Genomic DNA, 16,286 nt, shown 5'->3' with positions numbered 1-16,286 from the left:
TTAATGACGTCACTCGGGAACCGCGTCACCTCCATCACAAGCTTCGTGGGTTTCCTGATGATTACAAAGATTTCCAGAAGTAATGGACGACAGAAGCATGACATACAAAGTCAGCATCCATCAGTGGGGAAAAAAAAAAAGGATTCGTATATCAATTATGTTCAAGGGTATAATCCACATATGAATAGTGTAGTGCTGCTTTATATGTACAGCCAACGTTCCTATTTCCACACTGATATGACCACTTCCCTCCTTTCCATGATGGTTAGGGCGGGTCACCATTAAGACAAAGCGCGAGTTTCAGCTTCCGCACACTCACTCACCGTCTAATGACTGTAGTAACTTTGGCATGCTTGCGGCAACAGCAGAGTCTTATGATAAGGAGTCACTCGTGTCACTGTTCACTGTCGCACCCACCATTCTGGTAAGCTGTTTCTCGCTAGTTTTGCTATTGCTATCACTGTTTTTTGTAATAAACACGGTCTTTTTAGGCCTCGAGGGGTTGGATTCACTTATTCCTTCCGACGCATCAGCGCCTTCAGGTAACACAGAGGCTGGTGTCCGATCACTTCCCCCTCCCCCTTGTTGCTGCTGTTGCTGCTGCTGCTGCTGCATCTGAGAGAACTTGGCAAGCCGAGTTCTGACGATCTTGAGGTGCCTGAGGATGTAGTCTTCATGGGGCGCCATCACGTGGGCACGACTGAGGCACGACTCGGCGGCCTGCAGCTCCCCGCGCTCCACGTACACCACACACAGGTTGTGGAGGCCCTGCACGTTGCCGGGATCCACCGCCAGGATCCGCTCGTAGCACTGCAACCAAGGTTATTGTTACGTGAGAGGAGCGAAATCCTGGATATAAATAACGATATTGCGTTGTGCGGAGAGAGAGAGAGAGAGAGAGAGAGAGAGAGAGAGAGAGAGAGAGAGAGAGAGAGAGAGAGAGAGAGAGAGAGAGAGAGAGAGAGAGAGAGAGAGAGAGAGAAAGCAGGGTTGGTGAAGGGACTGAGCCTGAAGAATGTGACATTTTTCTTCAGAAGGCAAAAAGAGCCAATTGCTTATCTACTAAAAGATTTCTCTCCAAGAAAATAGGAGTTCTAATCTGACATGAACTAAAAGTTGTTATTTACAGTAATGTCAATCCTGAATGGCACTTGACATCACGGTGCGTCATCACCACCCTTTATCAAGACGAATATCTCATTGATTCAAAGCCCCATTACCTTTTCGGCGGCGTCCAAGTCTTTGATGTTGTTGATGTAAATGTCCCCGAGCAAGATGAGGCCCTTCACGTGGTCCGGGTGGTGCTTGACCAGCTGGTTGAGGAAGGGCGCCGCCTCGAGGGGCCGCTGGTCGTCCGTCAAGAGAAGAGCTAAGTTGAACAAGGCGGAGCGGAAGTCCTCTTTCAACTCGATGGCCTGAGCGGGTGAAAGGAAACGTGTTCATTCCCAAGAATTGTTTTTGGTGAAGCTGAAAGTGATAAACATAAACAAGAAGACAAGCAACACATGAAGTAATGATGCCCATTCTATTACTAGCATATTCTTTTTTATGAACTGACCAGATCTAGCAAGAAATTTCTCATATTTAGAAGAATTTGTTTACATTTCAGAAATCTCAAATCTTCCAGCATGTCCTACCAGACACTTTCAGATGTTTCTAGAGCATTTTAGAGCATTCTATTCGATGTAAAAATTTCCAGAATATTCTAGAACTTTCTAGAATACAGTAGAAATATGTAGAAGTATCAAGAATTTTTTAGAATGATTCATAATATTCTAAAGTAGGTTTAAAAATATTCTAGAAAGATTGAGAATATTCTGGAACACATTCTAGAGAGACTAAGAATATTCTAGAGTCCTGCTTGATGATATAAAAGTAGGGACTTGCAGACCACCAATCAGTTCTGCTTTGGCTGCCTGAGAAGACACATCACAAGAGGTGAAATGACATCAAGAGTCTGCAATCATTCTCCATATGGATTCTGCTACATATGTGGTCAATTCATCAAGACAAAAACAAAGAAGTTCTCTGTGACAGCATCTGGAAAAATGCTGAAATTTAGCTATTTTGGGTAAAAAAAAAAAAAAAAAAAATCTAAAAGCCACAAAAGCAGTTTGACAGAAATAATGGACATTTCCGATTGTTTTGCAATGAAAAGAGCTGGGAAATAACACTTGCTTGTCAAAGACAAAAATCGTGTTACATAGTGAATTACTGACTTCCCCGAAGTAGAAAAAAAAAAAAAGTTCCTTTCGCTGAGTCTTACTTCCTTACCTTACTTTCAGAGACGTCAAGCTTAAGACTACTTTGCAGCATCCTTGAATTTGATGCTGAGTTTCCTCTTCAACTGCTGAGCTACTTGTAATACTAAATATCTATAAAGTATATTTCATGCACACAGCAGGTAACAAACATCTTGGGGGAAAATTACACGGACACAAAGGAAATGAAAAGAAGAATGGATGTGAGGCGCACCTTCCTGAACCACTTCTCGGCGTTGCGGTAGTCCCGGTCGTCCATCGCTATCATGCCAAGGTTGAAGTAGATCCTCTCGTTCAGAGGGTCCCGCTGCACCAGGCGCAACAACCGCTGATACGCCAGAGGCCGCAGCTCAGCGTTCCCGGATTCCTACAAGTTCACAATACAAAAGCTTATGTAAGAAAATTATTTTAAGCGTAACAAATATTTGAATATTGCGAAACACGTGTTGTTTCAGTCTGAGTAAGGTCACAGAATCAAACAGAAATCTGCGACACTGATAAAAAACATATTGATAAAAAGTCCTGGACATCGGTCTATCCCTCAAGTCATTTAAGCACAGATCCAGCGAAATATAATTACTACATAAAAAAAAAAAGAAGAAGACTAGAATGAAGCCAGACCATTCCCAGGGCACGCTGCATCGGTAGCTTGTGAAGCCAATGGGAAATATACGCTCGCGCCACCAGTAAGTAAATAAACAAAATAAATGATAAAACACACACACACACACACACACACACACACACACACACACACACACACACACACACACACACACACCTCTTCCCTCTCTGTATGCAGCGAGTCTCTCGTGTTTTACAGGACGAGCAAGGTTCACTTAGCTCCTTAACAAGATAGAGAAGTTGACTAACTGTTTCAATAAAACTTTAAGCTTGTATTTTATTTTTCCAGTCTCTCACGCTTTGGCACGGTTAGTCTTTTTTTTTTTTAGTGCTTTTGACTACTAACCTCTAATATTTTCATTTAATTTTCTTTCTTTTATACATATTTCATTAATGACTGTTGATCCTATAAACTTAATTACTGATGGGTTGTCCTCCTCCTCCTCCTCCTCCTCCTCCTCCTCCTCCAACGGGTTCGATGTGGAAGTCATGTTACATTTTCCTATCACTTGCCTATCTATTTATTGCTGCACTTCCATTATATCTACTTTTTGTATTATCTTCCCTGGCCAGCATTAAAATGATTTCTTTCCCGTCTTTTACCCCCCAGCCTTACAACTTACTCCATCAAGATCAAAGGCACCAAAAAAAGAAAAAAAGACTAACCGTGAAATTCATATCCCCCTCTTCCGTAGAAACACTACACGCACAATTTGTTTTATAATGACTATCTACGTACTGGCTTTGAGCTCAAGGCAAATCTACATCTACGTAGTAAAAAATGAGATAAAAGGGTGACTCCTGAGAGAAAGCGAGAAATACCAAGTGTGGTGAATGTTGTGTCTGGTAAGTGGTAGGTGGTTAGCCAGGTAAGGTCTGCATAGATAAGTGAACAGGTGGAGTGGGATGTTGCAGGTGAGGTAGTCCAACTCTGGTTTGGGTGAGGAGGGGTGAAGGGAGTGGTGGGGATGAGGGTGAGTTGATGGGTGAGGGTGGAGCTACTTGCCTGGATGAGGACGGCAGAATTGAGGAGTGCCTGTTGGTGGTCAGGGTCCATCTCGAGGGCCTTGTCCAGGTACGCGAGCGCCTGCTGTGCCCGTCCTTGCTCCAGCAGCACCACACCCAGCTGCACCATACACACACACACAGGGGCATTATTCACATACAGTCAAGAAGTGCATGTACTTTTCTCTCTCTCTCTCTCTCTCTCTCTCTCTCTCTCTCTCTCTCTCTCTCTCTCTCTCTCTCTCTCTCTCTCTCTCTCTCTCTCTCTCTCTCTCACTCCAGTAAATTATAATTTTTTTTTGAGCTTTTAAATTAACTTTACCGTTGCTGCTAATGATAATGGTAAGAATTGCTATATACTTCATGCGCACATCCACACTCAGACACACACACACACACACACACACACACACACACACTTACGTTGTAGTAGATGTCTGGATTGGTGCTGTCGTAGAAGAGGGCTCGCTCGTACACCTCTTGCGCCTCTTTCGTCCTGTGTGAGGAAATAGTCTACTTAACACTGAGGGCGACAGAAATATCAAAACACAAGTATGTATTATTGAAAGTGGTGGTGACGGCGGCAGCGACGGAGGTGGCAGGCCCTTTACCGTTCTCACCCCCTGCACCACCCACTCTGCCGCAAATACCTGCTCCGTCGGGAGCCGCCGTGATGGCCGACCCATTCTACCACACGCCCCTCCCATTTTTGCCACACTAATACGTCCCTACTACGCTTACCGCCGCAAACTGAATTACAAGAACATAGGAATTGTGGCTACGAACCACTTAAGTGTTACACGCAGTAATATAGCGGGTGTGTTTATAAGAGTGGATGAAGGTGCGGCTAAGCTAGGGCCGCGCTAACATGGAAGGAGGCCAGTTAGCGGCGCCCAGCCATCTCCACCCGCCGTCACCACCGTGATGGGTAACTCACCCCTGCAGCAGTTGTTCTCCACGGTGATCAAACCATCCAGAACCGGTGCAACGATTTCAAGAAACGTTACTGTAGAATTTCGTTCGAATATTATGAACCAGAAAACTACGCGTCCTGAAACAGGCCAGCCCCACTGCGCCCCCAGGCGAAGGGTGACGAACACACCACCTGGGAATCTCTCTCTCTCTCTCTCTCTCTCTCTCTCTCTCTCTCTCTCTCTCTCTCTCTCTCTCTCTCTCTCTCTCTCTCTCTCTCTCTCACAGCACCTGGAGTATGTTGCTTCCTTCTGACATGACGTCACTGCCCAACCAATCACGTGTGGGGAGGCTCGGTATGGTGAGGAGGAGAGGAAGGGCTGGAAGGAGGGAGGGGAGAAAGAAGAGATGGTGGGGAGACGTCAGGAAACGGAGGAGAACCGATGAAAGCTAATAATCGAATAAAATATGAGAAATAAAGAACCAAAATGAACATACCAAGACAAGAGATAAAATCTGAACCAAAAGAAAAAAAGAAAAAAAAAAAAGAAAACAGGAAGAAAGAAAACACTGCACTAAACTCCTAGTATTAAAAATTATGAAGTAAAAACTGGACAGACGGGCAAAATACATGTCAAGAACTACATGGGAGAGAGAAAGAGGAGAGGAGAGGAGAGGAGAGGAGAGGAGAGGAGAGGAGAGGAGGAGGAGGAGGGGAGCTGGGCGCGGTGTAGAGAGTGATCCTGGAGGGGCGGTGACGAGAGGCCGCTACGCCGTATAATCGCCTCTCAAGAAACAATACGCCTTGTTACGCCCGCCTCAGCCCACAATTACATTTTTTCCGCCTCGCCTCAACATGACATTTACTCTTCTATTGTCGGCAGAGATGACAATTACTTTCTAAGGTTGATAAAAACATGGGCATAACCTTTTTGCTCTCTCTCTCTCTCTCTCTCTCTCTCTCTCTCTCTCTCTCTCTCTCTCTCTCTCTCTCTCTATCGTTTCTTTTTCTTTTTTTTTTTTTTTTTTTTCTCCTTCTGAGCCGAGCGGGACGGCTTCCAGATATAGGCATATGAATACAATTACTCACTTATATTTTATGTTGATATTTTACAAGCAACAACAACTTGCGATTACTGTTCATGGCTGTCTACATTTTTTCCTTTTATCTTAGAGTTACGCCCAAATTGCCGATGCTGGCGATGCTAGCAACAAAGAAAATGCAAAGTCGGACTAGGTAAAGTAAGTGGCCTGTAGTGCACACTTCATATAAGGTGTGACTGATGGCACGTACTTGGCATGTTCCTTGTGTCATCACTAATGTAATTAAGACAACCCGACGGGCAAAGACAGGACGGACGGTCTGGAAAGTTTTCGGATGCGAAACATTTTAAACCGCAAATACCAAGGGTGAAACCAAAGTGGACGGCGAGGGTACAGAGTCCGAGTGGTGACGGACTGGCCGCGGCGAGGCACCGCTGGGCGGCGCGTGGGTGTCCCCTCGTAACTCGCGGGTGGTGGACAGGAAAATTACAGAGGGAGAGGCCGGGGGCGGGGCGGACCTCCCCTTTCCTGCACTATCTGCACCCATAACCACCCCACCGACACACACATCATACATTAACCGGCACGTTACACTCCGCCCCGTCCCCCACTCCGCCGCCGCTGCAACCGCCGCCGTCGTCCCGGCAGGCAGACTCTGAGGCCAGGCTTGTGGTGGCGGCCCAACACGCATACATCATGCACACACGTCCCCAGCGGGCGAGAACACCACCATGCAGAGGGTCATCGGCCTTCCTACTCCCACTCTCCCCCTTGGCCACACGCCTCGCCTTGCGTCGCTCCTCCTAGCAGCCTGATCTTCATTATGCTAAGCGATTTAACCTCCATTGTGTCTGACCTACGTGCCTCTCAAAAAGCTTCAAGTTACGTGACCTTGCCTGCCCTTGTCCTATCCAACGTTCCCGTTCCCTCAAGTCTCCTTAACGCTCTGCTTATCCTTAAACATTTAACGGCGCTTCGGACTCAAGCAGACGGGCATACACTCGCTTCTCTTTCTTTCTCTCCCACGAGTCCCGCAGCACTTCCTTGGTCGCTGGAGTCGTGGACGCTCCCTATAAACTGCGACAAACAACTGCACCGGGTCGCGCCTTAGCATGCCACCCCGGACACCTTTGTGACGTCACGGCGTAGCGTCAGGTGCCAGTGTTCACTTCTCTTGGCACGAGCGGGAGATGCAGACCGACGGCGCTTTGGAAAGTTCCACACGAATAAAAAAGTCGGAGGACGTGATTCGCTCCATTCACCTGCTTATTTTACGACTGACGGGAGGACACGTTTCAATAAAGTAAGAGAGAGAGAGAGAGAGAGAGAGAGAGAGGAGAGAGAGAGAGAGAGAGAGGAGAGAGAGAGAGAGAGAGGAGAGAGAGGAGAGAGGGAGAGAGAGAGAGAGAGAGAGAGAGAGAGAGAGAGAGAACAAAAAAAAAAAGTATATTAAAACCCGCAAACTTTCTAATACTCCATCCTTATGCACATACGAAGATTAATTAATGTATGTATCTTCCACGTACACCGCACCTCCAGCTGTGCATGTCAGTATTATCTCTTTAGCAATACAATCATCCACTCAAGACGGGTCAGGCAGCGGGCGTTGGGTACAATTGCTCGGTGTCCCTTGGTGGGTTTGTTCAGCGGGTATGGACTGGGTACAATGCCTCAGTGATACAACTCCATGTATACAAGTCCAAAGGCGGCGCAAAAAAGGGAACCCAAAGAGGAGTGACTGCAAGAAGGCCACGTTGTTCGCAGTGCAGAGGAAGAACGTCACGAGTACAACTTGAGGAGGAGGAGGAGGAGGAGAAGGAGGAGGAGGAGGAGGAGGAGGAGGAGGAGGAGGAGGAGGAGGAGGAGGAGGAGGAGGAGGAGGAGGAGGAGGAGGAGGAGGAGGAGGAGGAGGAGGAGGAAGGAGAGAATACCCACCGAATAAAGGCACAGCTGCAGGAGGAGTAAAGGGAATGGGGAGGGAGGGACGAAGAAAGGGAGGGAGGGAAGGAGGGAGGGAGGGAAAGGTGAAAGCAGAATCAAGACTATAAAAAAAGAAAAAAAAAAAAGTAAACGGTGCGGCCACCACCAGTACAACCACCAGGAAGAACACACATCAACCAAAACGGGGGAAAATCGCAGTTACCAGAAAGGCGGTATTAGGGTTAGGGGAAAAAAAAAGAGGAGAGGGAGAAGGGTAAGCGCAGCATGGGCACAGGTAGTAGAGAGAGAGAGAAGGTCCCTCACACCGCCACGGAATGCCTCGAATTGCTTTTAAATGGAAGCTAACGAAGGAGGAGGTCGGGGGGTGGAGACGAGGGGCGGGAACGTGAGGGGGCGGCTGATGGGCGGGTGGGTGGCGGGCGGGCGAGGTGTTCCCAGGCGAGGCAGGCCAGCAGGAGGGATGGGGCGCCGGCCTCCCGCAGCCTGTCTCAGGGTCACCCAGCAGGAGACTCCCGCAGGATCCGCCTCCCGCCCCCATGACGTCCCTGGCTCGGCCCTCGCCCGCTCTTCTGACAGACTCTCTGCTCCATCATCGCCACGACAACCCTCGCCTCCATCTACCACCACCACAACCACCGCCATCCCCACCAACGGTGTGCCCCGCCACTCACCACACGCCCTCACCCTCACCTGTTACTGCTACCTACTCCTCCGCCGCGCCCCTGTACCACCGCAACATCACCCGTCCCCCGTGGCAATAAGAACACCATCCCCACCACCAACAGCCAGCACCGCTATCTATCCACCCACTATCTACACCAATAGTGTCAGGATCACCGCCATCCTTCATGCACGACTCAGCACGACCTGTAATAACATCATTACCAGCATCCGCTACCACCAACGACACTTATAACTACTGCTGCTACCGCCATCATTGCACCAACACTGCGGGTATACTAACCTTGTCACAATGATCAGTACAATGTATGCCATTATCCGATAACTTATCCACTGTCTCTCTCTCCCTCTCTCTCCCTCTCTCTCTCTCTCTCTCTCTCTCTCTCTCTCTCTCTCTCTCTCTCTCTCTCTCTCTCTCTCTCCCTTCTGTCACCACCATCATCTCATCCACTCATCCCTTCGGGGAATCACAACCCTTACATTCCTCCCGAATCATCCCCTGCCCAAACTTAGTCACCGTAGCGACCGCTTACCTCTTTACTGCTACAGGTCAGTCAAGCGGGAGAAGACAGTCAGTAGGGAAGAAGAGGAGGAGGGGGAGGAGCAGGAGGTGAAGAATAACAAACTTTACAAAGGGATAATGGAGTAGAGATAAACAGGTGGTGTGTGTGTGTGTATATATATATAAATTTACGATTGGATAAGGTGCTGTGGAAGATAAAGGATGAAGGAAGGAGAGGAAGGAGATATGTAGATGGCTTGAGAAGGGAACGTCTGAGGAGCAGCGAGGGGAGGGAAAAAGGAGATAAAGAATGAATAAATGTAAGAAAGATTAAAGAAGAGAGGGAAGGAGTGGAGGAAGGAATGACAGAAGGACGGGCGGACAGAAAGATGCATACACAAAAGGGAATACGGGGAAAGGAACGCTTAAAGGAGAAAATGAAGAAAGAAAGGAAGGGCAAAAGAGAAAAAGGGAAACTTTAAAGCATTAAACAGTCACCTCCAAACCATAAAGAATGAAGAGGAATATAAAATAAGTCATAACTAGGAAAAAAATGGACACACGAACAACGCGAGAATGAAGAAGGGAAAAATGTGAACAAAGAAAAGAAAGGAGAAAATTGCAAAGATAGTGACAAATAAAGGAAGAAAGGATGAGAGACAATAACTGACATAATAAAGAAACACACACAAGAATAATCAAAGCAGGAAAATAACCCTTTGAGAGAGAGAGAGAGAGAGAGAGAGAGAGAGAGAGAGAGAGAGAGAGAGAGAGAGAGAGAGAGAGAGAGAGAGAGAGAGAGAAAACGATACACCAGTGGGATAGAGAGGGGCAGGGGAGATGCAGGGATGGGAAAGGATTACACCGGGCTATGAGAGTGAGAAAAGGGTTATGGGCGGGAGGGAAGATGGAAGAGAGTCTAATATTTTTGTCCCACCCTTCACCCTCCCAGTCCTGAACCCAAAACAATTATAACACTCACATAACGCTTCATAATAACCGCATTTCTGGCCCAAGTCACAAGCGGAACACGGGGCGGCGGTCCTACAGGAAGAGGACGCAGGGGTGAGGGTCGACTGTCTACAGAGGGACAGTCGATCAGGTTTCCCGCTGGTAAACTCAAGGCTATACTGCTGGACGCTGCCCTCTCAACCCACACCCTCACACATCGCGGCCCTTCTACCCTCATACACTCTCACACTCTTCCTCTCTTCCTTCCTTCCCTCTGATACCCGCTCGGATTACTGCACTTGTACCTATTGTGATGCTGCTTCCCTTTCCTCCGAGTTAGGTGGATGGAGACGGGAAGGAAGGACGACAGGTGAGCCGTTAAATATACGAGCACATGCACGCACGCACATACACGCAGCACATGCACCTTCACACACACACATCACATCAGTCACATCACACCCACATATGGTTCGAACAATTCAACCTCACGTAGCATTGACAAGCTCCATTACACACACACACACACACACACACACACACACACACACACACACACACACACACACACACACACACACACACACACACACACACACACTCATCTTCCAACATGCATAACCAAGACCGATCCATCAAGACGGGTCCTTCGTGCTTCTCTTGTCTTCAGTCCAGGTAATGCATTCACAAGCGCTAATCTTATTCGAAGTCCTGAAACGCGTCTTAGCTGGCAAATTGATCTCTTCTTCCTGTTCGTGATCTTACTCCTTCTCCTTCTTCTCCTATTCCTTCTCCTCCTCCTCCTCCTTGCCTGCCATTCTGGTATCTATCCTTTGTTCGTCTCAAACAGCCGATTCACTTCACCTCCAGTATTCAGTATTCAACAATGTTCGTACCCTTTATAGTATTCCGATGAAATGGAGGTGTCAGTGTCTGTGTGTGTGTGTGTGTGTGTGTGTGTGTGTGTGTGTGTGTGTGTGTGTGTGTGTGTGTGTGTGTGTGTGTGTGTGTGTGTGTGTGTGTGGTGTGTGTGTGTTCCTTTGTTTACTGCCGTTTATCTCCCTTTAATTTCCCTTCAGTTTTCTTTAATTATTCCTTCAATCCCAGTGAGTTGTGTCCTTCCATTCATAATAATATCTTTCTCTGTGTCTTTGTATCCTACGTCAGTGTCTCCCGCTTTAGCTAATGTAATATAGCGTATCAACCAAAATATTAAAGGACAATAATAGATCACTTCCTGTTTGTTCTTCCTTGTGTGTGTGTGTGTGTGTGTGTGTGTGTGTGTGTGTGTGTGTGTGTGTGTGTGTGTGTGTGTGTGTGTGTGTGTGTGTGTGTGTGTGTGTATTTCTGTCTGTTCCCTTCACCAGTTCACACAACAACAACACAAGTGTCCCCTACAGTTCTATTAATAATAAAGAGAAACACAAGTCCACGCGTACCTTGACAAATAATAATAAAAAAAAAGAAAAAAAAAAAAGAGGAAAAGGAGTGCAGTAATTTCGGCGAACATACGAGTTTGTAATTTTTACCGAAAACTTTGTCGGCTATTTTCTCCGTCATACCTTCGCTGCTGATGAAAATAAAGGTGATATTTACGGTGACGCGCCGAGACAAAGGACGCAAGATGAGGAATGAAGTTCTCGCGGCAACACTGTGACATAATTACATTGAAGAGGTAATTAACTGTTCTTTATCACTAGCAAACCTTTACATTACTTTGTTTACAAGGCTGAAAACATTCCCTCCAACATCGTGCTTTTTGTTCACGTGTTACGGAATCCTGCTAACAAAAACAAAATTAATAAAAATGAAAACAAAGCCATCTAATGCCTCAACAATTAATTTCACAAAAAGAGAATCCAGAAAAAAACATAAAGAGTTGGCTAATACAGTTTAAGAGCAGCCTTGATACTCGTCTCTTAAAAATAAATATATAAAAGAGAAATAACAGGAACAGAGAGCTTAGATGTGAAAAGGATGAAAAGATACCAGTTAACTCTTGCATTAATAAGATGAACGTAATAGGAATGAATATAAATAGAAAGTCTTGAGCAGAAAGGCCGAGAAGGGATGAGAATGGTGCAGTTAGCAAGTTTAGAAGAGCAGTAACTATGGAGAGAACTGTGTGTGTGTGTGTGTGTGTGTAACGAAATTAAAAAATCAGGTAAAAAGAAAAAAAAAAAATAGATGACAGTAAAAAAAAAAAAAACACAATGAAAAACAAACAAAAAAAAATAACAAAGCACAAATAAGTATGACGTTATGAATGACCACTAAACAACTCAACTAATCACTCCAATACGCACGATAATTTGGACAAAGCTATGCACATTAATCTTAGTATTCCCCTCGGTCGGCATTCTGTCACCACTTCATTTCCCTCTACACTCCAGTACCATTATGTAAACTTTCACCCTCGTCTCCACATCCTTCTCACGGAATGGTACACCTGCTTTCTCCTTCCTCTTTCGTACTAAATTCTTCCACGTTACACTACACCACTTTCTATGCGTACACACACCACCTCCTCTCCCCCACGCTTACCCTAGTAACAACGATCTTTGTGTGCGTGCCATCAAGCTTGAACTCTTCCGGCATCTTAAAACTCTGGGGTAATATATCGTGCGGCCCTTCTCCCGGATATTACCTTCCCTCCACATCCTGATAAAGTAAGAAAAAAAGGTCACCCTCCTTGCTAACTATTATTATTGCTTAACATTCGCTTAGCCATCCAACACACGCACCTACACACACCTACACACGCCTCCCCCTGCCTCGTACATACGGTATTGTTAAAGTGCTATTAATGTATTGTAATTAATCATTCCTCTTGGCGCTGTCCTCTCGTTCTTCTGACGCCGAAGAGGACAGGTGACGGCGCTTGCACTGACGGGGAGAGAGTGACGCAAAGGGACGGCCGGAGGCAATCTGACAGCCGCTCCAACGCCCTAACTTACGCCAGCCCTCGTTCATTTGCTGCTGCTCTGAGATATAGCTGTCTTCAAAGTGAATGCAGTCGTCAGGTTAAGCGGACGGATGTTCTGGCGTACACACACACACACACACACACACACACACACACACACACACACACACACACACACACACACACACACACACACTGTCTCTCTCTCTCTCTCTCTCTCTCTCTCTCTCTCTCTCTCACGCGATCTTGAACATACACATACAGGAAACCCGTAAATACAGAGAGAGAGAGAGAGAGAGAGAGAGAGAGAGAGAGAGAGAGAGAGAGAGAGAGAGAGAGAGAGAGAGAGAGAGAGAGAGAGAGAGAGAGAGAGAGAGAGGTAATAATGTAGGAGACTTCCCACTTCCCATTCATCACCTGCTTGACAGCCAACCCAACAGCCTGCCTGCTTGTCTCGCCCTCTATCCCTCCTCCTTTTGGATTTTCTCCGAGGCCTCTCACTTTTTCCTATATTCCGCGCCCTCTGCCACTCCCCCTCACCCCTGCACACCCTGGCTTAGCTGAGTCGCTGAGGATTGGGTCGTCATCCGCACTGCAAAACTCCCAGATTGATGGTAACAGTGAAAATAGCAAAGGAATGGACGAAAATTACTGTACTTTACACAAACACACATACAAAAGAGAGAGAGAAAGAGAGAGAGACTAGTACGTACGTATATACTTCTTAATGACCTTTCTGTAGTCCTTCACACGAGTAAGAGAGACTGTGATGGGTGCGAAATTACACACACGGGAGGTGATACGCGAAGGTCATGAAGAGCAAGGAGGAGGAGGAGGAAGAGAAGGAGGAGGAGGACATAAATAAATAAAAAAAAAAGAAAGAAAACCCTAAGGAAGAGGAGGGGAAAGAAGAGGAGGATCAGGAGGAGAAAAACACTATGGATGAACAAGACGTAGATAAATAAAAGATAAAAAGGAAGGGAGAAAGAGCAAAGGGGAAGGAAGGAAGGAAGGAGGAGGAAGAAAAGAGTGTTAAAATATGTATGAGAGTGAGTGGGGAGGGAAGAGAAAAGGAGAGCGAGGGAATAAAAAGCGAACTAAGAGGACGTAATAAGTGAGGGATAAAGACTATAAAGATGCAAGAGCAGAAGCTGAAGGAGGAGAAACAGAAGCAGGAGGAGGAGCAGGAGGAGGAACTAAACGCCCTGTTATTACTCGTTGGTCACTCGTGATGACCTGATCCATCAACCTCCGGCAGCAGAATATAAGCAAAACCTGGACACAAATTGAAGGAAAAAAAAATGAAGATGATGAAGTGAAAATACTGGGAGATTGAAAAAAAAGGAAGAAAAAAACCGATATTGGCTCGTTAGCCCCATCAGAGAGAGAGAGAGAGAGAGAGAGAGAGAGAGAGAGAGAGAGAGAGAGAGAGAGAGAGAGAGAGAGAGAGAGAGAGAGAGAGAGTGGGTGCAGGATAAGGACGGCACGGGGCGGAAGGTGAAGGTGGTGGTGGTGGTAGTGGTGGGCTGGCGAAGAACAGGCTTTACCACGCTGCAAAATCCGAGTTACGAGGCAGCAGCGGTGGCCCGGGGCAGCAGGCGGTGCGGTGCGAGGTGCGGGGAATGTAGTGGTGATGGGCGCACGGCCGCTGGTGGATGGCAGGCGGAGGAAGAATTGAAATGATTATGAAGAGGCAGTGCTGTGAAGTGTAATGTGGAGCGGAAATGGAGCGGGAGAGAGAGAGAGAGAGAGAGAGAGAGAGAGAGAGAGAGAGAGAGAGAGAGAGAGAGAGAGAGAGAGAGAGAGAGAGAGAGAGAGAGAGAGAGAGAGAGAGAGAGAGAGAGAGAGAGAGAGAGAGAGAGAGAAATTATCATCAATGTATGGTTTAAGTAGGGTGTTTTTTGTATGTGGAAAGAGGAGGAGGAAGAGGAAGGAGAACACAAGGGAAAGAAACTAAGGAGGAGGAGGAGGAGGAGGAGGAGGATGGACGACGACAACGACGACGAGGAAGTAGTAGTAGTAGTAGTAGTAGTAGTAGTAGTAGTAGTAGTAGTAGTAGTAGTAGTAGTAGTAGTAGTAGTTTCGCTGGTCAGTCTCAGTGGGGTTCCAAACATGACTGACACAAGTAATTTATTCGCGGGCAAATCTTGACGCGGTGAATCATGTTCTTGGTAGCGAGGGAGTGTTGACTAGAGTGTCTGATGAGCCTGGTTGTGTCCTTCCTTACCTTCTTCTTCCCCTTTCTCCTCCACCTCCTCTCATTCCGGTCAACCAGTCAGATAAAACTCCTCCTCCTCCTCCTTTCCCGTTTCCCCTTCCTTCCTTCCTTCCTTCCTTCTCCCCTCATTGCTTCTCCCTCTAATTCCTTGTTTGTTTATTTGCTTCCTTTACTGTGAGGGTTTCCTATTTCCACCACAACTTGCGCCCCCTTCCGTCTTCCGGTATTATTATTATTATTATTATTATTATTATTATTATTATTATTATTATTATCACAGATTTTTTTTTTTACCTTCTTTGTTCTTTCTTGCGTCTTTTGTCTTTGTTTCTCTGTTTTATGTCTTAACTCATCCTGTCTGGATTAAAGCATTTTCTGACCTTTCATTTCTTTGCTCTCTCTCTCTCTCTCTCTCTCTCTCTCTCTCTCTCTCTCTCTCTCTCTCTCTCTCTCTCTCTCTCTCTCTCTCTCTCTCTCTCTTTCTGTCAGTATTTCACATTTAATATCTTTCCCCCTTTTTTTCTTTCTCTTGCATTTTATTCAATGTTCATATTCTCTTTCTCTTCCTTGAACTTCACCCCAGTTTCTTATCTTCTTTTTCCTTCCTGCATTTCTCCTCCTCTGCCTCTTCTTCCTCCTCCTTATCCCATATTTCACCAACAACCATTGAAGTATCTCGTCTCATTTTCATCGACTTCAATTCAGTTAATTTCCTTTATTCGATGAAACACTAAGACAGAGAGAGAGAGAGAGAGAGAGAGAGAGAGAGAGAGAGAGAGAGAGAGAGAGAGAGAGAGAGAGAGAGAGAGAGAGAGAGAGAGAGAGAGAGAGAGAGAGAGAGAGAAACAAGAAAAATTTAAATTCTTGTGTGGGAATCAAAAAATGAAAGACGACTGGTGTTGGCGGAAGGGGCGGAGAGGGAAAGGCACCTTCGACATATTCTCTCTCTTAAAAAGAAGAAAAATCTGGGGGCGGCGGCGGGAGGCTGTACAGAACACAACTGACCTCCTATCATCATCGTGACCTTGGCCTGGCCCTTGACCTTTCAGCTGTGGGTTTATGGATGCTTCCCGGGTGAAGATGACGCGAGGAGGAGGAAGATGACAGGAAACGGCGATGGAAAAGAGGAGGAAATGATGATGGTAAGGTAAATTGGATGATTACTACCAGTGGAGTCTGTATAAGTAAATGAAGCAACGATGGACCGAGCGACCAGATTAA

The 16,286-nt window shown here is 46.4% G+C and overlaps 1 protein-coding gene across 1 annotated transcript in view; it reads right to left on the bottom strand.

Annotated features, from left to right (window-relative positions):
- The window catches only part of LOC135114048 (protein O-mannosyl-transferase Tmtc3-like), a 210,136-nt gene that overhangs the window by 4,500 nt on the left and 189,350 nt on the right, over positions 1-16,286 (bottom strand). The window contains exons 12-16 of the mRNA XM_064029701.1: positions 4,314-4,386; positions 3,892-4,011; positions 2,476-2,628; positions 1,221-1,415; positions 324-810 (exon numbers count right to left, since the gene is read on the bottom strand). Coding sequence (XP_063885771.1) covers positions 373-810; positions 1,221-1,415; positions 2,476-2,628; positions 3,892-4,011; positions 4,314-4,386 — 979 coding nt within the window. The 3' untranslated portion in view covers positions 324-372. The remainder of the gene's footprint in view (positions 1-323; positions 811-1,220; positions 1,416-2,475; positions 2,629-3,891; positions 4,012-4,313; positions 4,387-16,286) is intronic.

The sequence above is a fragment of the Scylla paramamosain genome, chromosome 27, assembly GCF_035594125.1.
Source record: "Scylla paramamosain isolate STU-SP2022 chromosome 27, ASM3559412v1, whole genome shotgun sequence".
Lineage (NCBI taxonomy): Eukaryota > Metazoa > Arthropoda > Malacostraca > Decapoda > Portunidae > Scylla > Scylla paramamosain.
Note: the sequence above shows the minus strand (reverse complement) of the source record. Positions and strands in the feature narration are given on the sequence as shown.